Below are 24,527 nucleotides of genomic sequence, written 5' to 3'. Positions count from 1 at the left end.
ACATTTGCATAAACTGTATCACCCAAACCAAAGATAGCACACAAAACAAATATTCAAAGGTTCTGATTCAGCACATTCAATTACCTTGTAGAGAAGAGGAAAGTCAAAAACATGAAGCTCATCTGAACAGAAAATACTGAAAGAGAAAAAAGTTAAAATTGGACTTAGATCACAGAAGTAAAGATCACTTAAATTTCTGCAGTTGCTGTGTACATGCCTTTTGCCTGCATACAACAGGTCAGAAGCTAGGGTGGACCAAGTCTATCCAGAGGAATCCAATGACAGACAACCTTTAAAGACTATCTGGAAGAGCAATACGTATCATTAAATCCAAGAAAGCTAGAGCTAATATCATGGCTACACAAGTTCTTCCCGAGGTAACTCTTCTGAATCAAGTATTTCTTGACACGATGAATGGCAGGAAAGTTCACTACTGCATGCTGCACATCTCTTTGCACTAGTTTTGCTTATTGGGTTGACAACATAAAATCTCTCAGACATGCTCTGGTTGCCAAGTATTTAAATTTAGCCCCTTTCTATTTAACAGGAGAAAGTACAATGTGTAAGTGTGATCACAATAAATATTCTCACACACTGGATATATTACTCTCCCGATGAACAATCACTATTAAAAGAAGATCATCATAGACGTTTTAATTCCCTCTGAGACAAAGGCTAATCCCTGAACTGGGCAGTGTACATCAGACAAAGCAGCTTTCGTTCAAGCTCAGTCAGCTTTGTAAGCGTGGACATTTTTTGAGCATTCTGAGGGGAGCTCTCCTCTCTGCCAGCTCTCCTGACACCCACAGGGGCTGTGGGATGCACAGAGCCCACCCTTAGTCTGCAGAGATGTTGGGAGAAGCAAGCAGCTTCCCCGTTGTGCCGCGAGTAGCTGCTGGGACTGCAGAGACCGAGCGTTGTGCCGGAGCACAGGAACTCCCCAGAGAGCTGGAGGAGAAGCCCTGTGACCTGCACAGACCTCTTCTGGGTGTTTGTGGGTTATGGGGGGAAGGGCTTTTACTTGCAGCAGAATCTGGGGTGGGTCCTCTCCCTTTTCCTTGCAAAACTTGTGAATGCAATAAGGCTAATGTGTCCCATAGGGTAGTGCAAGCCAAGACAATACATTTGATTTTGACCCCGGTTTACAACTGGGCAACATGGCACGGATATTAGCTATTACCAGTGTCATTTTCCATTCTCTTACATACATTTCCTAGGATGTATAAATATCACCTCAGCATGTACTTAATTCTTCCTTCATGAACAAAGGAAGCAATCCATTGTTCCTGAATTACAGTTTTTCTGCAACTAAGTACATTAATTTAATATGCACAGAAAAAAAATCCCTTAATACATATAATTCTGTAAAGCAATAGCATGTGTTGCTACCAATTATCCCTTATGCATATTTTGCTGTGGCTAGAATATTAACATAAAAATTACATAAAAACATTAATCAGCAGAATAATAAATGCAGTTTCATCTCAGACTCCTCGTGCTAATTTCACATCCTGGTATAACACAACACACACATCCAGCCAACACATCCAATGGCGGTACAGAAACTTTTTCTAGAATACAACGTGCATATCCATCTCCACAACTTCCTTGGTTTTTGGTTTTATAAATATTTTAGAAAAAAACAAATGTCTAATGTTCCAAGCAGTTTCAATGCTCATGTTAATATTCTTACTAAGAAACTCCAGTTATGCACACTGGCAATGAAAATGTATATATAATGATCTTCAGTGTATTGCACTGCAAGTGGTATACATAATTACACATGGCACAAACGCAGAGTTGTCTTGCAGAGAAATAAAAGAAAGGACAAGAAAGGCAATGGAAGCAATCACTCTACACCAACTGTTCAAGGAAGAACATGCCTTTTTAACTAAAAAAGAACGTTTTTTTCAAAGTAGCGGTCAGCACAGTAACATAAAATTACTTCATTCTGAGTTTCTCTGCTTGTAAGTCAGAGTTGAAAATTTCCAAATCCCTCTTTTTTGCTGACAACTTTGTACTGATTTAAGTGCATCTGGGATGTGGTCCTTCTCAGGTGTCTATGCAAACAAGTATTTCCTCCATTTTGGAAAAAAGCTCCTTAGCATGGCTTCCTTCTTTGCTTTCAGAATAAAGTATTTATACAGTACCATTTATAATTCCATGTAATATTTTACACACGTATAGTGTTTCATAATCCAAAAAACTGCCTCAATTAGGATAGAATAAGAACTTACCCACAAAGGGCAGGGGCAAATTTCCTACTGACTTTAGTGGAGGTTGGATTTATAGAAGATACATTATTTTTATTAGACAGAAACATGTGCACATACACACACTTCAAGGTAGGCGATGCGTTGATTTTTTGAAATCTAACAGTTTTAGAGTGTATGATATGTGATTTATACTGTGGTATGCTGTAGTACCTCTCCCCCAAGCAAACTGAAACTCCTGTCTCTGGACAGTCTGAAGCAAGACAGGAATTCCCTACTGGGAGAGGAGACAGTGCCTGTATACCACTGCCTTTCCCTGGGAGGTAGTGATCTGCAAGTGTATTTTTAACTGATGGCAAGGATACCAGCAGTCTATTCTCATGTGTATGTTATTTAAGGCTGAATGACTAGAGTGCTTCTAAAACAAACTCTGCAAGAAATGTGTTCATCCACAGAAATATATCAACACATTCAAACTCCCAACTAGTTTCTAGGTTCATAATACGGTAAGGAAGAACTATTTAGAAGTTATAACAGTGCTTTTGAGTAACAGCTTAAACCCAAATCTTTCCTTTCTGTTTGGAATGCAACATCTGTGCATTTACGGTTGTTTAATAACAAAGAAGCCAAAACAGAACGGTCGTAAACGTTTGGAAAGTAGTATCATGCTCCTTTAGAAAGGGAGGACCACTGAGCAATCTCAGGCACACCTAAATAGCAGGGTTCATCCCTCTCTAAATGCTTACTCAATCCCCTAAAAGCATCCACTCCTAAGAAGTCTGGTAATCTGGTTTACTAGATGCATTAAAAGTACAAGCTCTAGCCCCATGCCAGTATCCCTGCAGCCCCACGCTTTCCAGTACATATAGCTCATTACACACCTGAAACAGAAAAAAAGAGATGCTTTAAGGCTGAACTTACTTATGAACACTATTATAATCAAGCTAAATTTATCAAGGTCAATATTTGGATTGGCAAAAGTATCACAGAATGTTGTGTAGATGATCATCAGGAGCACACAGCTGCTGATAGCGCCAAATGGAGGCTTCTTCCTTTCAAGCCAGTCCTTGATGTATCTTCGGACAATCTGAAACACAGAAACCAACAGGTTGCCTCTTTTCAAAGATGCAGGGAGCCAAGTTGGGCATCACAAAGTGAATCTGACAGCGGAAAGACACAAAGAGAAGAGAGTAATTTGGATGACGGCCACAGTGGATTTCAAAGCTTCCCTGCCACACAACTCTTCTTCTGGGGAATTTAACATTTGTAGTGCAACTTCCACTGGGCGTCCATAATGAGAGTATATTTTCAAGTACATTCAAATCCATCCTTAATCATGCCAAATGTTCTTTGCTAGCTGTCACTGAGACATGCCCATTAAGCCTCCCCAAAGTTTATCTCCTCTGCTGATACTAATGGATGTATGTAATTATCACAGTCCCCTTTGCATCAACAGACAATTCCAAGTGCAACTTTGGGAATCTTAAAAATCTGACATCTTCAAGAATTTCATGATGGTAGATAATCGAAAGTGATCCATGGAACATTTTAATATTTAAATAGCTAGCGATGCACCAGAAGTTTTTAATTAAATTATAACTCAAGCTTGAAAAGCAAAAGTGCATGTGTTGTGGGAGTTTAAATAATTCAAACTCTGAATATCTAGAGTTTTTGTAAATCCAAAGACAAATGCCATTTGCACGCTTTTAGAATACCAGAATTAACACATGAAAACAAGGAAACCTACTGTACTTAGCGGAACTTTTGCACTTTCAGGAAACAGAATCTGAAGTTGTTTTTCAAGAATTTTTTTAGAAACAACTATAAATTTTAAATTAACTTCAACTTTCAAATTATGCCAAATACTACAGGACTAAGCCTCAGCAGATACAATGCATCTATTTCTGCCCTGCCTGGGGAGTTGCTTTTAGTTTTCTCTTTACTTTATATGGTTTGAAAAAACTTTTTAAAGCTTTTATCATACGCTGCGACTTGTGTTAATTTTTCAGCAATCGCATTATCTTGCCTAATTTCTCCCGAGACCTCCTGATGTTCTCTGTTTGTCCTGGTTTCAGCTGGGATAGAGTTAATTTTCTTCCTAGTAGCTGGTATAGCACTGTATTTTGGATTTAGGATGAGAATAATCTTGATAACACACTGAGGTTTTAGTTGTTGCTAAGTAGTGCTTACACTAAGACAAGGACTTTTCAGCTTCTCATGCTCTGCCGACTGAGAAGGCTGGGGGTGCACAAGAAGCTGGGAGGGGGCACAGCCAGGACAGCTGACCCAAACTGGCCAAAGGGCTATTCCATACCATATGATGCCACGCTCAGTATATAAACTAGGGGAAAGCTGGCTGGGGGGCTGCTGCTTGGGAACTGGCTGGGCATCAGTCGGCAAGTGGTGAGCAATTGCATTCTGCATCGCTTATTTTGTAGATTCTTTTATCATCATCATTATTATTATTTTCCCTTCCTTTTCTGTCCTATTAAACTGTCTTTATCTCAACCCATGAATTGTACTTTTCTTCCCCCCGATTCTCTTCCTCCATCCCACTGGGTTGGGGGGGGAAGTGAGCAAACGGCTGTGTGGTGTTTAGCTGCCTGATGGGTTAAACCACAACAGTCCTTTAAAAAGCTCTGCCCTCTCTGAGGCTCGAACTCAGGACCTTCAGATTATGAGACTGATGCGCTGCTGGCATCCTGAAACCAGGACACTGTTACCATGCTCTTTCAGAAGTAATAGCGTAAGATCCTGAAAGACTTCTACCAGAGGGCCCTAAAGGTGTCTCGTTACTTTCCCATAGCGGTACCATTAATAAACATCACCAGTATCAGTTTAATAATACAGAACATTTTAGAGGTATTCAAGATTAATATCAAAGCATCATCCCCAATGCTACCATAGGACCTTTTCACACACTAACTGCCAAAGCTGCGGGATTGATCTCACAGCTGTCAGTTTTCCTCACTGCCTTCCCAGCTTGTTTGTGAGTCTCTCAGTAGGGAAGTCCTGGAAGCAGCTATCCCAGTGACCACAGTAAATAGTCTTCATCAAACACATGGCAGTGCACATAGTAAAAATTTGGCACATGGTATTCACGCAAAGGTAGCAGGCTGAAGACCAGGACTTACCTCCCAGCACTTCTAAGCTTCCCACTGATGAAAAATAACAGATTTACAGGAAATCATGTAAGGGAATGCTCAACACCCCAGTGAAAACACTCAACTTTAAAATTTCACACTTGCCAGATGTTAAAGAGAGAACACAACTCAGAATATACGGCCAAACTCCTGAAAGAGCATTCAATGGAGCTCCTTCAGCCACCTCCTTATATGCCACTGGATAGGAATAAACCACTACATTGATGAAAGAGAGGCAAGAAAGCTAAGTGAAGACATTTAGTGCGCAGTGGGAAAGACATTAAATGGGAAGACCAGATTAAGTCTAATGTGAGCAGATTTCGGACTCTGTAATTATCAGAAGCAAAAAGCAAAGTTTTTCACCTCTAAAGTGAGTGTTTTCTAAGGAAGTTAAAAAAAAAAAATCCTATTATCCCATAAATTAAGGTCACATTCGGGAAAAAGAAAAGCTACTTAAGACCACCTATTTATTTATGGTCCTTCCAGAAGATTTACACTGAAAGTAACGAGATGTTGAAAAAGAAAAGTGATAGTTAATTATGCCACAGTACAACTTATACTGGAGATATTTATTACAAAAACTATAACTTCGTGTCTGTACGAGATATAATTATAACATATATAACAATAATAACTTTATACACATATTTAACATGGACTGACATATAAGAGAAAGAAAAAACATTTTCAAAATGAAACTGCAAGCAGTATTTCCTCAAAATCTTCAATTGGCTGATACCTTCTTTAAATATCCACCTCTATCTAGTCTGGAATTATTGTGAATCAACAACCATAAATACCAGTATGGCTTCTTACTGCACATTGTATTTTTAAAAAAATGACATAGTCAGACCCTGAAGAAATAAATTGTGGCTTCAGGAAATCATCAAATCAACCCGATGTCATGCTAAATGTATACTGTAAAAACACAGACAATATACAACCTCTTTAACACAGAATCCCATACATTTTGATCTTCTCACAAGGTTCAAGAAGATCTATAATTTCAGAGGTCGATTCAGCCTATGATGACTCATTCAAGGTAATCTAAATTCTTGTATAACTTAAAGAGGGGAGAAATATAACCCTACAGGTATCTGTAAAAACTCAACTAGATTTTTCGCAGGGAAGCTCATGTCAGCTGATTCATTTCGACTGAAAAACAATCCATTTGTTACTTATTCATGCCCTCCAGAGTTGTTTCAGGACAAGCATGCTTTGAAAGCCTTTTAATTCTTAACCCAACTCTATAACTTCTCAGGGTTAACTCAAAACTTAAAAAAAATTGTGAAGATTTGTAGTGAAATAACGATAAATCCCACAAATACAATAAACACAACACACAATAAAGTACAGAGCCAGCCAGTGAACCTTGTTCTGTGGTGCCGGCACTCTCTGACAGGCAGTCTAATAGAGGTTGAAAAGCCATGAACAATGCAGATTGAAATGATTAAATAAAGAATCTCATAGGTAATTTGGAGGCTGGACAGAGATATTAAGCTTCATCTGTCTGCAAACACAGCAAAAGCTAACACAATCATTTTTGCATGTTATGGCCTGTACAAAGGACGCCAGACTCCAGCACCATACTGGTGTGCCACCTCTCAGTTGAAATGACAAAGTCCAGTATTTTGAAGTACATACCAGTACAATGGGGGACAAGGGAGGGACAAGCACCAGAGAAACAAGCAGTTGAGAAAACGTCTGAACTGATACTCCTGTGAAAACATGAACTTACAGCCTGGGGCAGAAATGTGAACGACTGACATCCAAAATAGATGCATCAGACTGGCACACTGATGGAAAAGAGCAAAAAGGGGAGTACTCTTCAGATGCAATAATTCCACAGTTCCTAGGGAAAGGGAATTCCTCACATAAAAAAAATGCAGTTAAAAACAACATGGGGGGGGCGGTTGGAAGAATAATCATTACGTGAAACACAAAAGCATTTAAAAACATACTTTACAGGGGGAAACACCGCAGGACGCTCCCATGTTGCAGAGAATGCATGCACAATTTTTAGAGGTACAAATCTCAAGGTACAAAGGCCTTGCAACACATATCCCTGCTGAGACTCCTGCAGAATTACTTCTGCAAGGAGGGCTTTGGGGCCTCTAGTCCTATGGTAGTGATCACATGAAGCACGATGAACTGCAAAGATTTTTGTGCAGATTTAAACGCCATTCTCAAAGAACAGGGAATTCCTTATGGCTGACACGGAGGCTGCACCTGAAAGAACAGTGCATGGTGAATCCTTCCCTCAAAATGTGGTTTAGTGGAGAGCAGAGAAGAAGAGAAGCAGAACTTTGCAGTAAGTGATATTTTATAAATTACCTACATGATGAAAGATGCTGATAAGTTAGACGATAAAAGAACATAAATCTGTCCATCAGCTAACTACCTCCTGGTGACTACGTCCTGGCAATCTCCAAAGGTTTTTGGAAAGGCATCATCTCAAATTTGCTTCAAAACACAGTTCCAAGCTCAAACTTTCCTCTTGCCCAGGATTTAATTTTTAACAACAAAGGAATGTAATTACACATGAATTAACAGTAGTGTCCCCATTTCAAATCATTTCTTCTAGCAGAATGGTTACATCCACAGTATTTTTCCTCCAGACTCCTCCATATCCTGCCATAACCTCCTTGTCTCAACACCAGCCTCCCTAAGCAAACGAACTAACTGCTCATGTGCTTAATTCACTTAACATCCCCTGTACAAAGAAACACAATCTCCTATTCCAGAAAAGCAGGTAAATAATGCTCATCTGTTATAAGATCATACATGAAAATAGCAGAAGATACATTATAGAAAAACAATTCACTTATCTAATTGTACCTTCATAACAGTCACACTGTATACCCAAAGAAATTTGTCAGTAAAATACAGCTAGACTGTTTCCACCTGCCTGCTCAAGCTGGACATATAAGATAAAAAATGCAATAAACAATGTAATTCATTAATGTTCATTATTAATTGAACTAAATAGGGCAAGGAGCTCCCCGACCATGTGTATGGAATGGAATAATTTCTGACATTTGTAATACAGTACCTCTTTTAAAAATTACCTAGATCTTCAACTTAAATATTTTTTTAAACCCATGAAATAAAAAAAAACAAAAAACCAAAAAACAGGGGAAATGGTTAGGAAGTCACTTTTTCTGTTTCCATTATACACACAAGAGTTCTCTTGGTATTTATATCATTACACAAAGTAGATTTTTCCTTATTCTATCAACTCTTTTGGACTGATTTAATCTTTAACAAAATTTACAAAGTTTTTACTGCACTTCTGCTCCTCTTGTTTATTATGCATTGATATGTACCTCTAAATACCTAGGAAAAACACCTAGGGCTTTACCATTGCAACAAAGAAACACAAGTAACTTTTTCCTTGTGTTGAAACACACAAAGAAACAAGCTGAAACTATGCTGGATTATCACTATACTTAAATGCAGCAGTTACCTTATTTACTCTGTCTTTTAAGGTAAGATTCCTAACTCATTCTTAACTCATATTATTACTATTTCTAGCAACAGACCTTTGCAATGAACTCTGCAATGCAACATTTTCTTTTGAAAAGCTTTGAGTCAGGCTAGATACTTGAAACAGTTCAATAACTTCTCAGTATCTCTTCTTATATAATAATAGCAAACCAAGAGAGAAGACTGCATGGAATATTGGGAACTACGTCAGTGAAGGCTTGGAAGACATGAAAGGGGGAAAAATTGGAAAAAAAGTGAACTAAGATGACAGCAACTGTGAAAACCAGTAGAAAGAATCAGGTACTGGAATGGCAGGGAGATTATGTGGGTTGTAGAAATGACATAAGTAATTTCTTAATGTAAGATGGAACATCTTACATTAAGATGGAACATCTTAAGATTTCTTACATCAGATGGAACATCCTTCTCAGATTTCTATAGCATAGCTACCCTCCATATATCCAAGGTCTGCATCGCAGTTCAAATGCACAGACCCTTTTCCAAAGCAGAGCTCATATAACTTCAGCCAGACCCTGTCCTGATAATTTTATAGGGACTGTACCTGTGTGAAGGCATGCATTCTCACCTGTTCCTATATACTGCTATAAAGTCCCAAACATTGTACTGGTTCATCCACTTTTCTATACCTTCTAGGATATCACCAAATGTCAAATCTATCCTTATTTTATGCAGTGTGCAACCTAATATTTCTTTTCTGAAGATGGGATGGAAAAAAAAAAAAAAAAAAAACAAACCAAAAAATGTTTGCAATCTGGGAAAAAAAAATTTTTTTATAAGCATCTTGTTTTCTTTCCTCAGCTTACCAAACTCCCCTAAAAGCTATCTTACTCCATTATGTCAGTCAGTTTACTCCCAAGAGATGGCTCCTGACACATACAGGCCTTCAAAGCAAGTTTTATAAAACCCACACGAGGCCATTTTCAAAATTAACTTTCACATTTTGGGGTAATTTACAACTGTTGCTTTAAAACCTTACAAAGAGGTGCAACATGGCAAAAATGTAAAAGGAGCCTGTAGTAGCGGTACATGTTTTCTTCATATCTTCTGCCTCTGTGGAGACTAGGTTCTGTTCCCTGTTTGAGTCAAGCATCAGAAGGGAGCGAACTGTGGTCTGAAGGCTGTTTATCTGCCATCTCAGTTTTCTGCAACAAGCTTCCAGAAGCGCTCATCTCCCAGGGTACCACTCCTCCTCCCTGCAGCTCCCCTGGACTTTGAAGAGAAAGTAGGGCTACTTCCACGTGGATTTAAGTTACAAGAACGAAAGGGTTTGACACTGTTCCCTTTTTATAACAGTTTCTTGAACTATTGTTTCCCCCACTCACCCACTATAAACAAACATTAGGCTTAGGTGAATAATACCTTCTACTCCCTAGCAACTGCCACCTACCTTTCCCTTCCAACTTCTTGTTCTTTAAAAATAAATACATTGCTAAGCTTTTTAGGTTCAATTTCAGCGACAACTTGTATTGCAACATAGCACCCTTTTAGAGTTGTGTTTATAAGCACACCTCCCAAATGCTGATAGGGTTCCTCTGGTACATTTTGGGCAACGATGCAGAAGGGACTTAAAATCCTTTACTTGTAGGACATCAAGATTTTTTTGTGTGACTAGATTCAGTGTGGATTTCTGTACAACTGGCTTCATTTTATACATTTGGGAAGAAGAAATACTTAGAATCATAACATTAATTTTAGCTTTAGTTAAGGTCTGTTTAATGTGAAGTGCCCACTTTACGCTGGCAGACAAATTACCAATGGGGCAACTAGAGAATGCATGAATGATAATGTACAGACAAGCTTTTTATTATTTATTCATAGAAAACAGCGGGTTTTGGTGTGCTGCTTTGAAAAATGTTCAAACTAGTAGAATATAATGAAAGCACAGTGAAAATTCTATTTCATTAACATTTAATCATAAATCGCTCTTTAATATAAAACAAAATAAAAGTCTGTCATAAGCACTTCAGTGTAGAGAATGGAGAAAGTCTGCAAAAAGGGGAAAGGAAATATTGCAGTGGTTTTCACTGTTCCTGTTATCTGTCACTTGAGAAGAGAAAAATAAGCAAAGAAACAACAGTCTTCAGCCAAATCTCACAACTGGTCACTAAGAAACTGCTTAGACATTTCTCGAAACCTTGTATTTTGCTGGCTAAATGTATTACCAACATCTATAGACAAGGAAACAGTTATTTTAGCAAAATCACAACAGCTCAGGAGCAGCAATCTTCATCAGAACTCTGCTGCCCAGGAAAAAAATAATCAGAACTTCAAGCTGCAAGAGCAAATTAAAACAATCTTTTCCATGAAATATCTATTACTGTGTTACTGTATAACAAGTATTCTCAAATTCCCCTTAGAGGTATACAAGAGCGGTGCACACATAACAAACTCTTACACACTACAGATCTTCAAGGCTTACAGAACATTAGATCTTTCTAAAATACTATAGATTATGTCTCTTTTCAAGACCTCGTCAGAGAGGTCTTAGTCATTACTCTGTAAATTCAAGTGCAAAATTATACTATCAATACTGATTTGAGTAACATCATACTGTCAGTTAGCAAAACACCTCCGTAGACACAGAGGACGCAGGCCACAACGTTTTTTTAGGTTTAGACAACCAGCACATCTCTGACACAAGAACAGAGCGATTCTCCTTATTGAAGACCATCTATCAGTAACTGCTATCTGTAAGGCTCAGTGCCTTTCTGATAACACCACCTTCCTCCTCCTTTAACAGTTCTTTCTTTACCTAACAAATGGCAGCCACCACCTGAGCACAGCCTATACCTGCAGCCCCTTACACATTTCATTGTCAGCAGCTAGAAAAGCATGTTTGACTCCTGTCAACAGCAGTCTTGCCACACTGAAAAATCATTTGAGAAACAGTAGAAAATAAGCATCAATTACACTATTGTGACTTCTTTCTCCCAGCCATCATTAAAAATTCTGACAAGTCAGCCAAGCAACCAAAACTCTTGATACATTTTGCCATAAAGCAAACAAAATACCCCAAACAAAATAAATTTAAAAGCACCTTCTCATCTGCTTTGCTTATATCCCAGGGGCTGCTCAAACAGCCAGCTCTGCAGCCTGCTCAGGAAGTGAGCGTTTAGGCAACACAGGTTTTCCCAGAGGCGAGATTTTTTTAAAAGGAAAATAAAGCCCTTGGAGAATGCTTGCTTTAAGCAGCCTTCTCTGTTTTACACTGATGTGGATTGAGCATAAAGCCTCTGTTGATCACAGCTGAGTTAGGAAGGCTGAAGAGAAGCAATCTTCCAAGCAGACAGGTTCCAAGCTCTTTTTTTCCCCAATCAAGCTCTGGTAAGGTAACCTTACCAGGCATTTTTCCACTGACTTTTCTGCTGACCTGTATGACTGTGCATGGTAAGGAATTGACACTGTGGGCATGAAATGATAAATTAGAAGTAATTGCTGAAACCATCATTCATGAATTGTGGGCCATTATCTCTTAATGCATCTGCAATCCCAGAGTGAGCAACTTGTGATTCACAAAGCAGTATTAGGTTGCTGTGCCGCATGTTGTGCAACAGTTTAGTAACGAGCGAGTAGTGGTCTACGAACTAAATGCAAAATTTCCCATTTAGTTGGGAGTAGATCCATGCCACCTCTGGATGAAGGGCAAACAGACCTATCACTGTATCTCTTGGTATCAGTCCTTTTCTTGCTTATTGTGTTTCCCTGATTACTGCATAGTATTTTTGGATATCCACCTTCAAAAATGGCTTTTATTCCTCCCTGGGCAGGTTGGTTTACTTTTGTACAGTTCTATCTAATCAAGACAATCAATGTAAACTACTCTTGGCATTTTTGATCTGTAGCTATCCTTAGCATTTCCTCTCTTCCATATCCTCTGAACAGATATAATCAAGTGCAATAACTTTAGAAACAAAGTCTTTATGCTTAGAGGAATGTGAATCACATCTGTTCTCAGTTAAGTCTCATGACAATTCTGATTTTGAACTTCTGATCATTCAGAGCACTTATTTCACATGCTTACTGCTCAATTCATGTTACTTAGCCTTACTATTTGGTGCAGCCAAAAAAAACCCCAACTCCACCACTTAGCTCATATAGCAATTTCTTGTAACATGTTTCCAAAGTAACACGCCATTATACATATAGATGAAAGTCCTCTTGAAATTTTGCAATCACTTTGTCTAGCAATCTACCATCATTTTCAGACTTATTACATTGCAGTACAGATTGCTGATACTCCATCACTATAGGTTACTTTATTGCTAGATCTGCTGCCATGCTATGTGTTTCCTAGAAATTTCCAGCTAAGGCTTCCAACTAATAGCTTCCAGTTTTTGGACCTTTCAGGACCAGAGGATTCAAGTACTTTTGCTTGTCCAGTTTTGGTGGAGACTTAATTTAATTTTGATGAGACAAGAATGTGATACACAGGTAGGTTCATCAGCAACCCTTTGTGGTCCTAATTAAGAAGAAGTTTCTTAGGCATTTAACTCAAAGCATGTGAGCAATTCAATACCCTTCAGGGACACAGAGGTTATGTCATTTTCCACATGGTATGGTTACATCCAGGTTACACAGGTACTGATGCTGGTGGCTACTGTCATGCTTATCATGCTCATCTTATTAGATTTTAATGGGGTTTTTTGACCATGTAAGAAACAAACTTCACTAGGACTTCGGTAAGTTACAGTACATGCCAATTTTGAAATGTGCAATTATAGTTCGATACAAGACTGATCCTGTTCTACATAGCACAGGCAATGACAGATATTCTTAATCCTGTCCAGGGTGCTCCTTTATAGACTCCACTTCCATTTGCCTACATTTTAACCACCTTTCCATGTCAAAGTCTGCTTTAGGCTGACAAAATTCAGAAAGTTCCAGCAGAACCCAGAGTTAAACTGGATGCTAGAAACAGCAATGGTACCCCTTGGGAATGAACTGCAAATCCTACTGATATTCCCTTCATGCATTTTGAGTGCCTGAGACCAACGAATACTTATAAGTATGTAAGAATTAGGCTTTGGGTGTTTTGGTTTTGGTGTCCAGGAATAGTGGACACTTCTGACAACTTTTGGTCTTAATATAGCAATTTCCCACCGTGATATGGGAGAAAAAAATAATTAATATTTGTGAAAAAACAGATACTACAGAGACAAGTGTCACAGAAAATCTTATATTGCAATTAGTATCTTTACATTCAGTGAAAGATTTCAATCATATGCCATGAAAAATAAGGCCTTGTGTTTCAATATGAACAATAAGTATAAAATGGAATATTGAACAGCTGCTTATTCCATGAATACCCTCCATCCAGTGTAACAAAGGATAGAGGAGCCATACAGAAAGAATAGTTTGCAATTGTGCAATTAAAATCCTTATTGTAAAGCATATGCAAAATGGCTTGAGCAGCCTTAATTTTATTATTTCTTAACTTCTGACTACTTAGCCCTTATATGTGTTTTCACATAGAGAATTTTTTATTCCTGTAATTAGTAGTAGATACTACACAGGGAGAACTTCCTTCATCATCCAGGCAAAGGGCATGTGACAAAAGGACTATATAGTATTCTCAAAGCTCATTTGTATGGGGCTGGAATTTCTCACAGTCTGGATTGCCATTTTTCCCACTTTATGTTCACAAACTCCCTTCTCGATATGCAGTAGCGTATGTTTGTGGTAGTGAGGGACAGATGCTCAATCTCAACAAAGATCAATGTGGCTCCAGGGAGCACTGTAGCATCTTTTCTCTGATATTAGACTTCACTATCCTGAGGCTGTTCCTATGTGGCAGCTTACCAGGTTGCCAGTCTGTCTTTAAGATAGCTCTCTTTATCTTATTTTTTAAAATAAGAATGTATATTTAAAAGACATACCTGTCCAATAATAAGGGGGACTACAACAGTCATAAACAGCTGCGAGAATATAGATGTAAAAGGCACAGAGGAGGATGATCCAAGCTACAAAATAAAAATATACCATTAATATTGCACTTTTTCTTAGTATCTGCAAATTTCATACATAGGTATCACACATTAATATACATTTTATTTTATGCATAAGATCTTGGAAGTACGTGCACAAACTTGGAAGTATGTGCACACATGTTTAATTGTTAAGTCACAATAAAGTATTTGGTATTCCACAATAACAAAACTAAAACAATCTCTGGTTGATTATTTTATAACCTAAGATAATAGTTCCATCAATATGCAAAGTAAACCATATAAGCATTTGTAGGATGATAGTCTAAAAAGACAGGGAGTCAATCTTCCTAACTAAGCAGTTAGCTCAACTAACCTTATCATTTATATAAATATCAAGCAACGAAAATTGGTGTAATTATTTCAATAAATAATAATAATAGTTATTATTATTAATAATAATATAGTGAAGACATTCACATGTTTTATTTCAATGATGTTAAAGAAGAGATCTATTGAAACTATATAACTATTCTTTCATTAAGACAACTAAACAGTGACAGGCTTAGTCTTCATGTAGGTGATCTCTTAATTAGAATTGTAAATGCTAAAAGTATTTTTTTTAAAGATACAGGTAAAAAAGGTGAACCAAACACAGTCAGTGGGATTTTTGCAACTTCAGAATGCTTAGGAAAATAGTCACTATTTTTTACATTCTGACTGGACTTGTTTTATACTAGGTCATTGAAAAGTTTCATTTAAAGTAGTTTAATATATCTGTAACAGCAATGGAATATGCATTAAGAAATACGTAGTAAGAAGACTGAAATAGCATTGTCAGAGCTTCCACAGACAACTGTTTGCTTCATGATGAGGGTAAATGACATAATGCTAAGGATTTCACAGATCCACATTACTTTATATTTTGCACTTCACTTTAAAGATCCACAAAACCATGACAAAATTCAGAATCTTTTCAGCTCCATCTAAACCATGCTGATTTCCTAAAACATTCTCATATACGTCATTCTCATAAATTACGCTCAGACTGCATTATACTTTTGACACTTATCTTCCTTTCAAAGCTACCTGCAGGCATGACAGACAAGGTGATCATACAATCTAGTCACTTCCTGTAACTCTGCCTAGAAAAATCAACATATGGCCATAAAAGTGGGTTTGGCATAAAACCAGATTCTTCAGAAATTCAAAGAGAAAAATCAGAAATTTCACATACTGAAGTATTTTACTTTATTCAGAAATGTACAACTGCAACCTTTACCTACAGAAAATAATCCGATGAGAAAACACCAATTATACCACTTTTGCAGTGGTTCACATGTATATGCACTGCTTTTTGTAAATGCCACTTGTATATGCACTGCTTGGGAAAACGGTGTACACGCCAGCGCGGCTGTCTGTATGCAAGCTGAGCTTCTGGTTGCACACAGATGGCATCAGAACTGAGAAACAGCACGAAACAGAATTAACTTCTGACACTAGGAAATCATGGGACGTTGAGTATTGCTTGGCCAGCTTAGAGTTTAAAAGAGTGGGACCAGACTAAATCTACTCTTTTTTTAAACATACTCCACCACTTGCTTTCACATGTCCCTTTCTGAATACACTCTAGGTAGACAGCCTTGGGCAGAACATACGGGATATGGCTGTTTCCTATGCGTTACCTTAACTGGCAACATCAGGTAAGACTCAATTTGGCCATTTAATAAATTACAGCATCTCATCCCCATCACCTCTGATTTTAACAATGTAGGCACAGAAAACGGTTGGAGGGGATCTTAAGTCAATGTCGTCACTGAAACTTCTAGTCTGCAAGTAGGGAGCAAGTGAGAGCACCAAGATTAAGGAGCCTAAATTTCCCATGGAGGCAAGAAGGAGAAGTAAGGGCTTGCAGGGGAAGATTCTGACCACCCACATGAGTACCTGAAGTCAGGCAGTGCAGCTACTCCATTCCCAAGGGACATGGGGCGCTCTGCATGGTTCCTTGCAGAAAGTGGAGCAGAAAACTCCATCATGCCACTCATGATCTCCTTTTTGGTTTAATTCTTGTAAGGAGCTTCTGAAATTTTAAAAGGTTCATAGTTTTTCAAACTGTATTTGGACTTACTTTTTGCTACGTGCTGAGGAGCTAAAAGCATTACTTACTGTGTATTCAAGGAAGCTTTTTCAAGTGAAAGTGAAGATTTTTAAACTTTAAAATCTGCCTGGGTCACAGAGGAGTGAATCTAACCAAGCAGTCTGCATGCCAGGACCCTCTGCATAGCTTCACAAAACTATGACACTTTGGCAGTAGCTCTTGTGCATTTTTGTAAAAACATTGATTGGACTTCTCTCACTGCTTTGAAGTCTTATGCTCAGAGGATGAATAATCAGTTTCTAAGTCAGAAATGAAAAACTGTTCAACGATATAACACACTGTTGAAAAAGGCAACCATTCAAACATCAATAGTCTTGCCAGCTTTTTTAAATATTACTTCAAATGTAGCGTCTTCAAGCTGTTGTGTATTCTTAAGCACTTGGTATATGTAAGGATATGTTTTGTTTTGGGTGTGCGGTTTTGGGGGGTTTTTTGTTTGTTTTGTTTTGTTACATAACTAGAAACTGAATTACAGGTACTATGCTGGGATGCTAAACCAATTTACCTAGGAAAAGTAAAATTATTTTATTCAAAGAAACAATCTTCTGTATCAGAATATCAGGGTATGGTTCTTCACCTTGTCAACTTCACCTCACCCATTCAGGCTCATCTCACTGTCATCTGGACCACCAAAAGGCAGACATTTCAGGTAACTATCTCACCCCAACTACATTTTAAACGAAACAGAAATCCACATATCAGTCCAAAATGATAAAATGAATAAATGATTCATTAACTCTCCTTTTGCCCAGAGGAACTGAGTTCTTCAACTACATCTGGTTTGTAGGGAAAAAAACCTCTTCTCCTTGTAGAAAAAGTCAAATTTTTCTGCTTCTAATATGTCTCCTCTCCTGCATGATCCTATGACCACGCTATTTTTGATTCTGTTTCAGTTGCATAGTTGAGAATCATATTCTTCTGCCAGTCTCCAGCACCTTCATTACTTTCTACAGAATAGCATGGAGCTAGCTTTCTTCTTGGGTCCTTAAGAGGTCCTAACACTCTGCTATACCACACCTGGGCACAGAGGTTTGGAGCAGTGTGTTTGCTAGGCTCTGCCCTGCCTTCATGCAGTGCTATGGTATTAGACTTCCCTGTCCCACCTATGGTACTGACATTACTTCTTCAAACAGACTTCTGAACTTTGTTTCCCTTCTGTAGATCATGACAATAACTTCAGTGGACTGGTTTTTATCAGAATCTGTCTGTTAGACAATGTCTATAAACTCTTAAGTATTACCTTAATCTTAAATCTATTCCCAGAGAAAGACACAGAAGATAACATAAAGGCTAAAGAAAAGAGAAGGCAAGAACTTCTCAATCACACTGAAGAAAAAGACTTTTTAACCCCAACTTGGACATACAGTGGCTAACCATGAGGAATCACAAATGCTAAGGGACCCACAGCTAATCGATGCATAATTTGACCAGGACTGCCTCAACATTTGTAGTATGGAAACTCATCAGGCTCACAAATGTAAGTGTCCCACAGGCACTCAGACATTGCCCGGGTTCCAGACTTCCTTTGAACTTGGACGTGTTCGTCACATCCATTTTGAGAAAGAGAAGTGAGAACTGAAGAACAGAGGAAACAAAAAGCTTGATATAATGTTAATCAAACCTTCCTACACATTTACAAATGCAAATATTCTGTCTGAATAAATATTATTTTGCTCAGGTTTGAGTTGGATCAAGCTAAGTTCTGTGCTCCATTTGTTGTCATTAAACAATTTTTTTTAAAAAACAACCTAGATGATCTGCATTTCACCAAAATTAGCATCATGCTAAAATGTCTGATTATATTTGGCTGCCCTCTGTTATAATGATCTCCATGCCTAAAATTGAACCTTTCTTCACAGGCAAACAACCAGAAGAAGTACTGTAATAACTGCTGTAAAAACATCACAGAATCAAACTGCTGATTTACAGCTGTAAAAAATAATCTGATTGGAATCTCTTACGGAAGATAAAATGCACCATTTAATGAAAAAGCTATCACAAATTTTCATGCCACCATATCGTCTATGCTTATTTTCGAACTTTTTTTTAAACAGAAGTTTGATATTGTAAGTGATCGTTATGTGCTATTCTGGATAGCAGCATTTCAGTTAAAGGCTTATTAATAAGCCAGCCCTGCTTGAATAGACTCACTATTCAAAAAAAAGACCCTGAAAATTCTTACTTAGGGAAAGGCACTTTTCACTTAAATCATCAGAGTGATTTCAGAAGGACAACTCAGATGAGCAAGAACTGCACCTTCTGCAAGTGTTTGCTGGATATGGCTGTAATGAAAGAGAATTCCAGGCAAATCTTTCCAAACAATTCTGTCACCATGCAGTACTTCAAACCTGACCTGCAGCATTCTTGCTAATTTAGTCCTAGACCCTTCTTCTCAAGAGACTGCCTGTTTTAAAAAACTTCTGACAAATTATTTAGTGGGTTTCTTTATGAGTTTGCAGTAGAAACATTGCCTTATCCTTAATTGATAGGCTATATTTAACTGGCTGTGATAAAAACAAAAAGCGAAAACCAACCAAACAAAAGAAACCTTAATTGCATAAAAATAAGGCAATTCCACTTCCCGGCCTAGACTCCCTCCACAAGACAGATGTTCCATTCTTATCTTTCTGGGCGACCAGGCAGGTATCACCGCGGGTGTTCCCACGTCTACAACTGCCACTGACTCAGAAGAAACAAACCTCCTACCAGTCACACCAAATTATAATCCAGTGCCACATGTGCTGCACATATTGAGTCCACTTTGGAGGCAGCCGTCCTTTGGGGCCTTACTCTTCCAGTGTTCTCCTGCAATTAACGTGTTTCCTCAGGTTGTGTCTTTGTGCTCTTCATACACCATCAGCCAGCTTCAGCCTCACCAGTTGTTGAGCACAGATGAGGAAGTGAGGCAGGGGTGAAAACAGGGCAGAACTGAGGGGGAGGGCCACTGGCTGCTCTCTCATCTGAGATATTTAATTTAAGCTTTTCCTTTCCACCTTCAGGTCAGGCTACTCTGAAACCCATCTTTTTAAATTTTGTGTTCAATGCTGCATTGTCACTGCTTCTGGTTCATCCAGTCCGGATTCAGATGCCTTAGAGGCCTGTCTGGACCACCCCATGAGCTAGTCCCTTTATGTCCTGTTGTGGATGACAGCCCCGTTACAGAAAGGACATGGAACATGATGCACTTTTGGATGGGATCCAGTTCAGTAATGAAGGACAATGAACAAGAGTGGCCAGGTGAACTAAGCCCTCCCTTGCTTTGGACTCTTTCCAGAACCCTTATCCTGACCCAGTCATTGCGGTATGCTGTGTTACAGCAGAGAAGTATGCACACTGCCCTCAGTAACCCAGGCACTGGGCACATGGAAATGCTCTGCAGTGCACACACTGCAATGGGCAGTAACTGTAATGATGCTGATGCTCTGGGAAGTAGGAAGCATCCGTGCTACTCCATGGGAACTGTGCTGACGGGTGCCTATGAGTTCCACGGTGCCCGGCTCTAGATTTCAGGTAGGAGGTCGAAAGAGATGAAACGGTCATTCCTACATAACATTTCACAGCAGTCTAAACAGAGCTGGCAGGTCACTGGGATGTTCTTCCTACTTCGCTGCTTTAAAGGCATTCACATGCAGAGCATTTAGATATCTCCGTAAGGCAGAGAAGCTGTGTAAAAGATGCCAGCACCCAGCGATTGACCAAGGGTCATTGTACTGAAATTGTCCACCTTTAATGGGTACTAACAGCAGGAGAGGGAAGGGAAGGGGAGGCGTATCACTGAGAATGGAGCTTCTATAGAATGTATTTAAATTTTAAAATAAAGCTTTTAATTCTGCCTATCAAAAACTGCAAGTTGTCTCTTGCCTCAGAGAAAGGCTAAAGGTATGACAGAGAACACATTCAATGGTTTAGCAGTCATGTATTTTAACAAACAGATCTTCCATAGTTATTCTTAAAAATTAAAGGCAGATGTAAGTCTCTAGTTCTGCTAAAGAAAAAAGATGTTCTGGTCTTATGGTATATTTTGCAAATTCTTGCATATTCTATATGCTTCTGTGGCCATGGGAATGGATTTGGCACAAACATAAAAAACCATAGCTGTCTACATATACCCTCCTGTTCTGTTTAAAAAAAAAAAAATTAGAACAATCAAAGTTTCATAATCAGAAGTGTGGAAAAAGAAAAGCTGACAATCTGTCAACTTTAATTTTTTTTTTTTTCCTGGCTTGGGCAAGGAGACTGCATATTTTGGGGTTCCCTTGTTAAAGTGATCACAGATGCCTAATCCTGTTCTGGGTTCCCCTATGACACATTAAATACCAAGCCAATCCAAACATACCTGTTGATTTTAAAGCCTTTTATAGAGCTGTAAAAATAACCATAAGTATTCTTAATATGAAATATACCAGAGCTACTCTTCCACTTTACCATGGTAGAGTGATCTTGAGGACTAATGTAAGGAAATGAGATCAAGCACACAACCCAAAGGCACCTAAATGGGAGTTAGATGATTAATACCCTTGGAGAGCTGAAACTTACGGACTAGTATCCAAAAATTCTGCTGCAAACAAGGGGGTGACTAACTGGAAAGGAACAGATTAGTAAATACAGGAGAATTAAGAACCATGAATATTATGTATCCATGGAAAAGGCAGCTGTAACGTACCAGAAGAAATAAATCAGTCAAGGTAGGGGATACTTGTGATTGCACAAGGCCTAGATAAGCCCTTGTGAAGAACACTGTGCAACTGTGCACTATTCTTATTACCTGGGCTGAAGGAGGAATTAAAACTGGAACAGGTACACAAACCACCTCAGAATAAGGGATCTGTTTTTTTGTTTTCTTTTTGTATTTATGTTTTAAAGATTAGAAACACATGGTTTGTTTAGCCTAGCTGACTAAAGACTGGGAAAGAGGACAGGATTGTACACTGTGTCTGAGCCAGGGTGATAAATGTCAGAGAAGTGCTATTCAGGTGTATGATAACACTGGAAACAAAGACAAATGGGTAGAACACCTGTCACAAATACTTACTGGAAATTAGGTTTCTGCTCATCAGAGCCACAAGTTTTTAGTATTGCAAGGGTGGAGGGAGAGCAAAAATCCTTACTTTTAAGTTGGATCATGTTCAGTTTTGAGGTGAATTGCACAGCATGGAAAAGAGGCGGACTGGGTGAGTCAGGACAGGGTTCTCCTGGTATCCTGGTTCTATGATCCTGTTAAGATGCGTGGTTAGCTTCTGCTGCGTAGAAGCAGGATGTGTACTTAAAAGGCTCCCCTAGCATTGTATAGATGAAAATTTCAAGAGCAAAACCAAGGAGAAAAAGTCCTCCACAGAAACGTTACATATTTTAGAGTCTTCTACCTACCCAAATTTACAATATTTTGTGTGTGTGTGTGTGTGTGTGTGTGTGTGTGAGGAAGAGGGAGGGCCCCTGTTATTCTCTGACTGTTATTTGTATGCAATTTATATAACAAAGCCATAAAAGGTGAATTTGAAAAAGGAATAAAATTATTAAGCAAATATTTCACAGCAGTCATTTAAAAGTTCTGGTTAATTGTAAAGGGTTTGGATCAGATCAGAGAATCTTGTCTTCCCAATTCTTAAAGAGAAAGGAAACGGTGAGGTAAATAACCAGGTAGAAATAAAGATGCACTTTAAATCTTCCACATGAATGAGCTGATCTGTTAACAGCTAAGGCACTATGCTGCTTCCCCTCCCTTCTCCCCCACCCCACCCTGTAATCAGCCTTTTGTCACATACTAGTGAAATACATTAGCTGCAACTTCCTTATCAACTTCCAAGGCTTTACAGCTACTAAAATATTTGCATATTTAACGATTCATTTGACTGGTATCAACTCTCATTTACCAAGTGCTTGAGAGGAAAAACAAGACATAGTGTGTAGAAATCCTGTTTAAGAAAAATATGTAATGACAGCTCCCTTTAATAAAAAGATTTATCTGAAATACACGGGATTGGAGAAGACTTGGCAAGAATTTGGAAAGTATCAACAACTTTTAAAACAATGTTTTAATTTAAGGATTGTGAATATAGGGGAAAGCTTTTAACCTCAATATTTCAATCAGCTTCTAGTTTCATTCATGTCCTTATCCACTAGTCATTTTATTTCTGTTTTCTCTGCAATACTTGCACAGAATTCCCTTTACTTGTCTACTCCTGAATTCTTTCAGCAGTGCTACTTTCTAGTACTTATGGCGTCACCACTACAATGCCACCATAAAAATACCTACTATAAAATTCAGAAATTTGAGAGGGTACCAGAAAAGAAAACATCACAGAATAAATCAAGAAAAGGAGCAAGCTGATAAAGCCTTGGGAAGATTCCATTTTGACACAAACGTCATGGTAATCTTCTTTGGTAAAACAGCAAACATGGGAGCAATGTGTGACAGGTACATGGAGGTTTTTGCCAAGTGTATTTTTAAAAATACACATGAATTTTGCATTGGCTCTTTAACATTCCACGTTAACTGGTTTGCAGGCATGCTTCTGAAGAATGTAAAGTACATAAAAATGTAAAACACTTACTTATCTCTAACATTTTCTTTGATGGCTTTCAATAAAAATACAGATTCACACACCTTGACTTCCGTTACTTTGATAGCTAACTGGTTGTGCTTCCAACAACTGAAGAGACTACATCTGTCAGGCATTGAGTCTCAACAGTAAGGGTAATACCAAGAAGGTGGCAGAGCTGGGATACTGTGCCATCTAAACCACAGCATCACATTTGGCTCCAATAGGTGTGCAGATGAAAGCTTGTATTTTGATACCAAGTACAATCAACAAAATCATAAGCTTGTGTGGCTTGGTAAAATTGGCAGTCCACGTGCTCAACCGACTTCAGGGACAGAGAGGGCAACTCTATCCTAATGTGGCTGGAAAGGAACAGAGCTATGTTCACACAAGAAAGGTCACTCTGCATCATCCTCTTACACGGTAGTACAATATCTATGCTCACTCTGCTTCCAGGGCAAATCCAAGAGACATGACCTTGCTGAGGCATCAGGCTGGCCTCCATCCTGTGCAATACAAAGGCATATGAAATCCCTCAATAAAAACAAACCTGCATTCATACATATTCCTGTTTTTCATGACTAAAGTTACAATCTAAGGACATAAGTGAGATGATACAGCTACAACTGTTGCAGAGTGCAGTGCTCCTGAAGTTCTGTCTTTCAAATGAGACATCATTAAAAGGTGCTGACATCTCAAGGTTATTAAAGAGATCACAGGACTATTATCTTCACAGTATGACGACACCTTTTGTTTAACTGTCTTTTAGTAATGTAAATGTGCCCAAATGCAGCATACTTAAGAATTCAAATAATAAACTGTTATTACAAATCATAAAATGTTATTACAATTACTAAAGGAAATAACTAAACTGAACATAGAGAACAAGTCATATGGTAAGTAAAGATGGACAGTCATACCCAAGTGACTAACTTCCTCAGGCATTACTTAACCTATTCGTCGTCATTATTTATTGATAGCAATATAGTTATTTCCAAAAGCAAAATTTAGTCTACACTTCAATTTCTAGTTGGTGGGGTTCT

The 24,527-nt window shown here is 38.4% G+C and overlaps 1 protein-coding gene across 10 annotated transcripts in view; it reads right to left on the bottom strand.

Moving 5' to 3' along the window:
- SLC10A7 (solute carrier family 10 member 7) overlaps nt 1-24,527 on the bottom strand; it is a 152,414-nt gene that overhangs the window by 23,427 nt on the left and 104,460 nt on the right. For 5 of the 10 annotated variants that reach the window (XR_012775622.1, XR_012775623.1, XR_012775624.1 and 2 more), the window contains 3 exons: nt 14,740-14,823; nt 3,135-3,300; nt 85-136 (listed from right to left, as the gene is read on the bottom strand). Coding sequence is in view for 4 of the 10 variants with exons in the window: in XM_075500969.1 (XP_075357084.1) it covers nt 85-136; nt 3,135-3,300; nt 14,740-14,823 (302 nt within the window). In the remaining 6 variants the exon portion in view is untranslated. Of the gene's footprint in view, nt 1-84; nt 137-3,134; nt 3,301-14,739; nt 14,824-24,527 lie in introns of those variants that run through there. The other 5 variants (XM_075500970.1, XM_075500971.1, XR_012775626.1 and 2 more) reach the window with 4 other exon arrangements.

Source organism: Mycteria americana, chromosome 4 (genome assembly GCF_035582795.1).
Source record: "Mycteria americana isolate JAX WOST 10 ecotype Jacksonville Zoo and Gardens chromosome 4, USCA_MyAme_1.0, whole genome shotgun sequence".
Lineage (NCBI taxonomy): Eukaryota > Metazoa > Chordata > Aves > Ciconiiformes > Ciconiidae > Mycteria > Mycteria americana.
The sequence above is the reverse complement of the archived record's forward strand: the minus strand, read 5'-3'. Positions and strand labels throughout refer to the sequence as shown.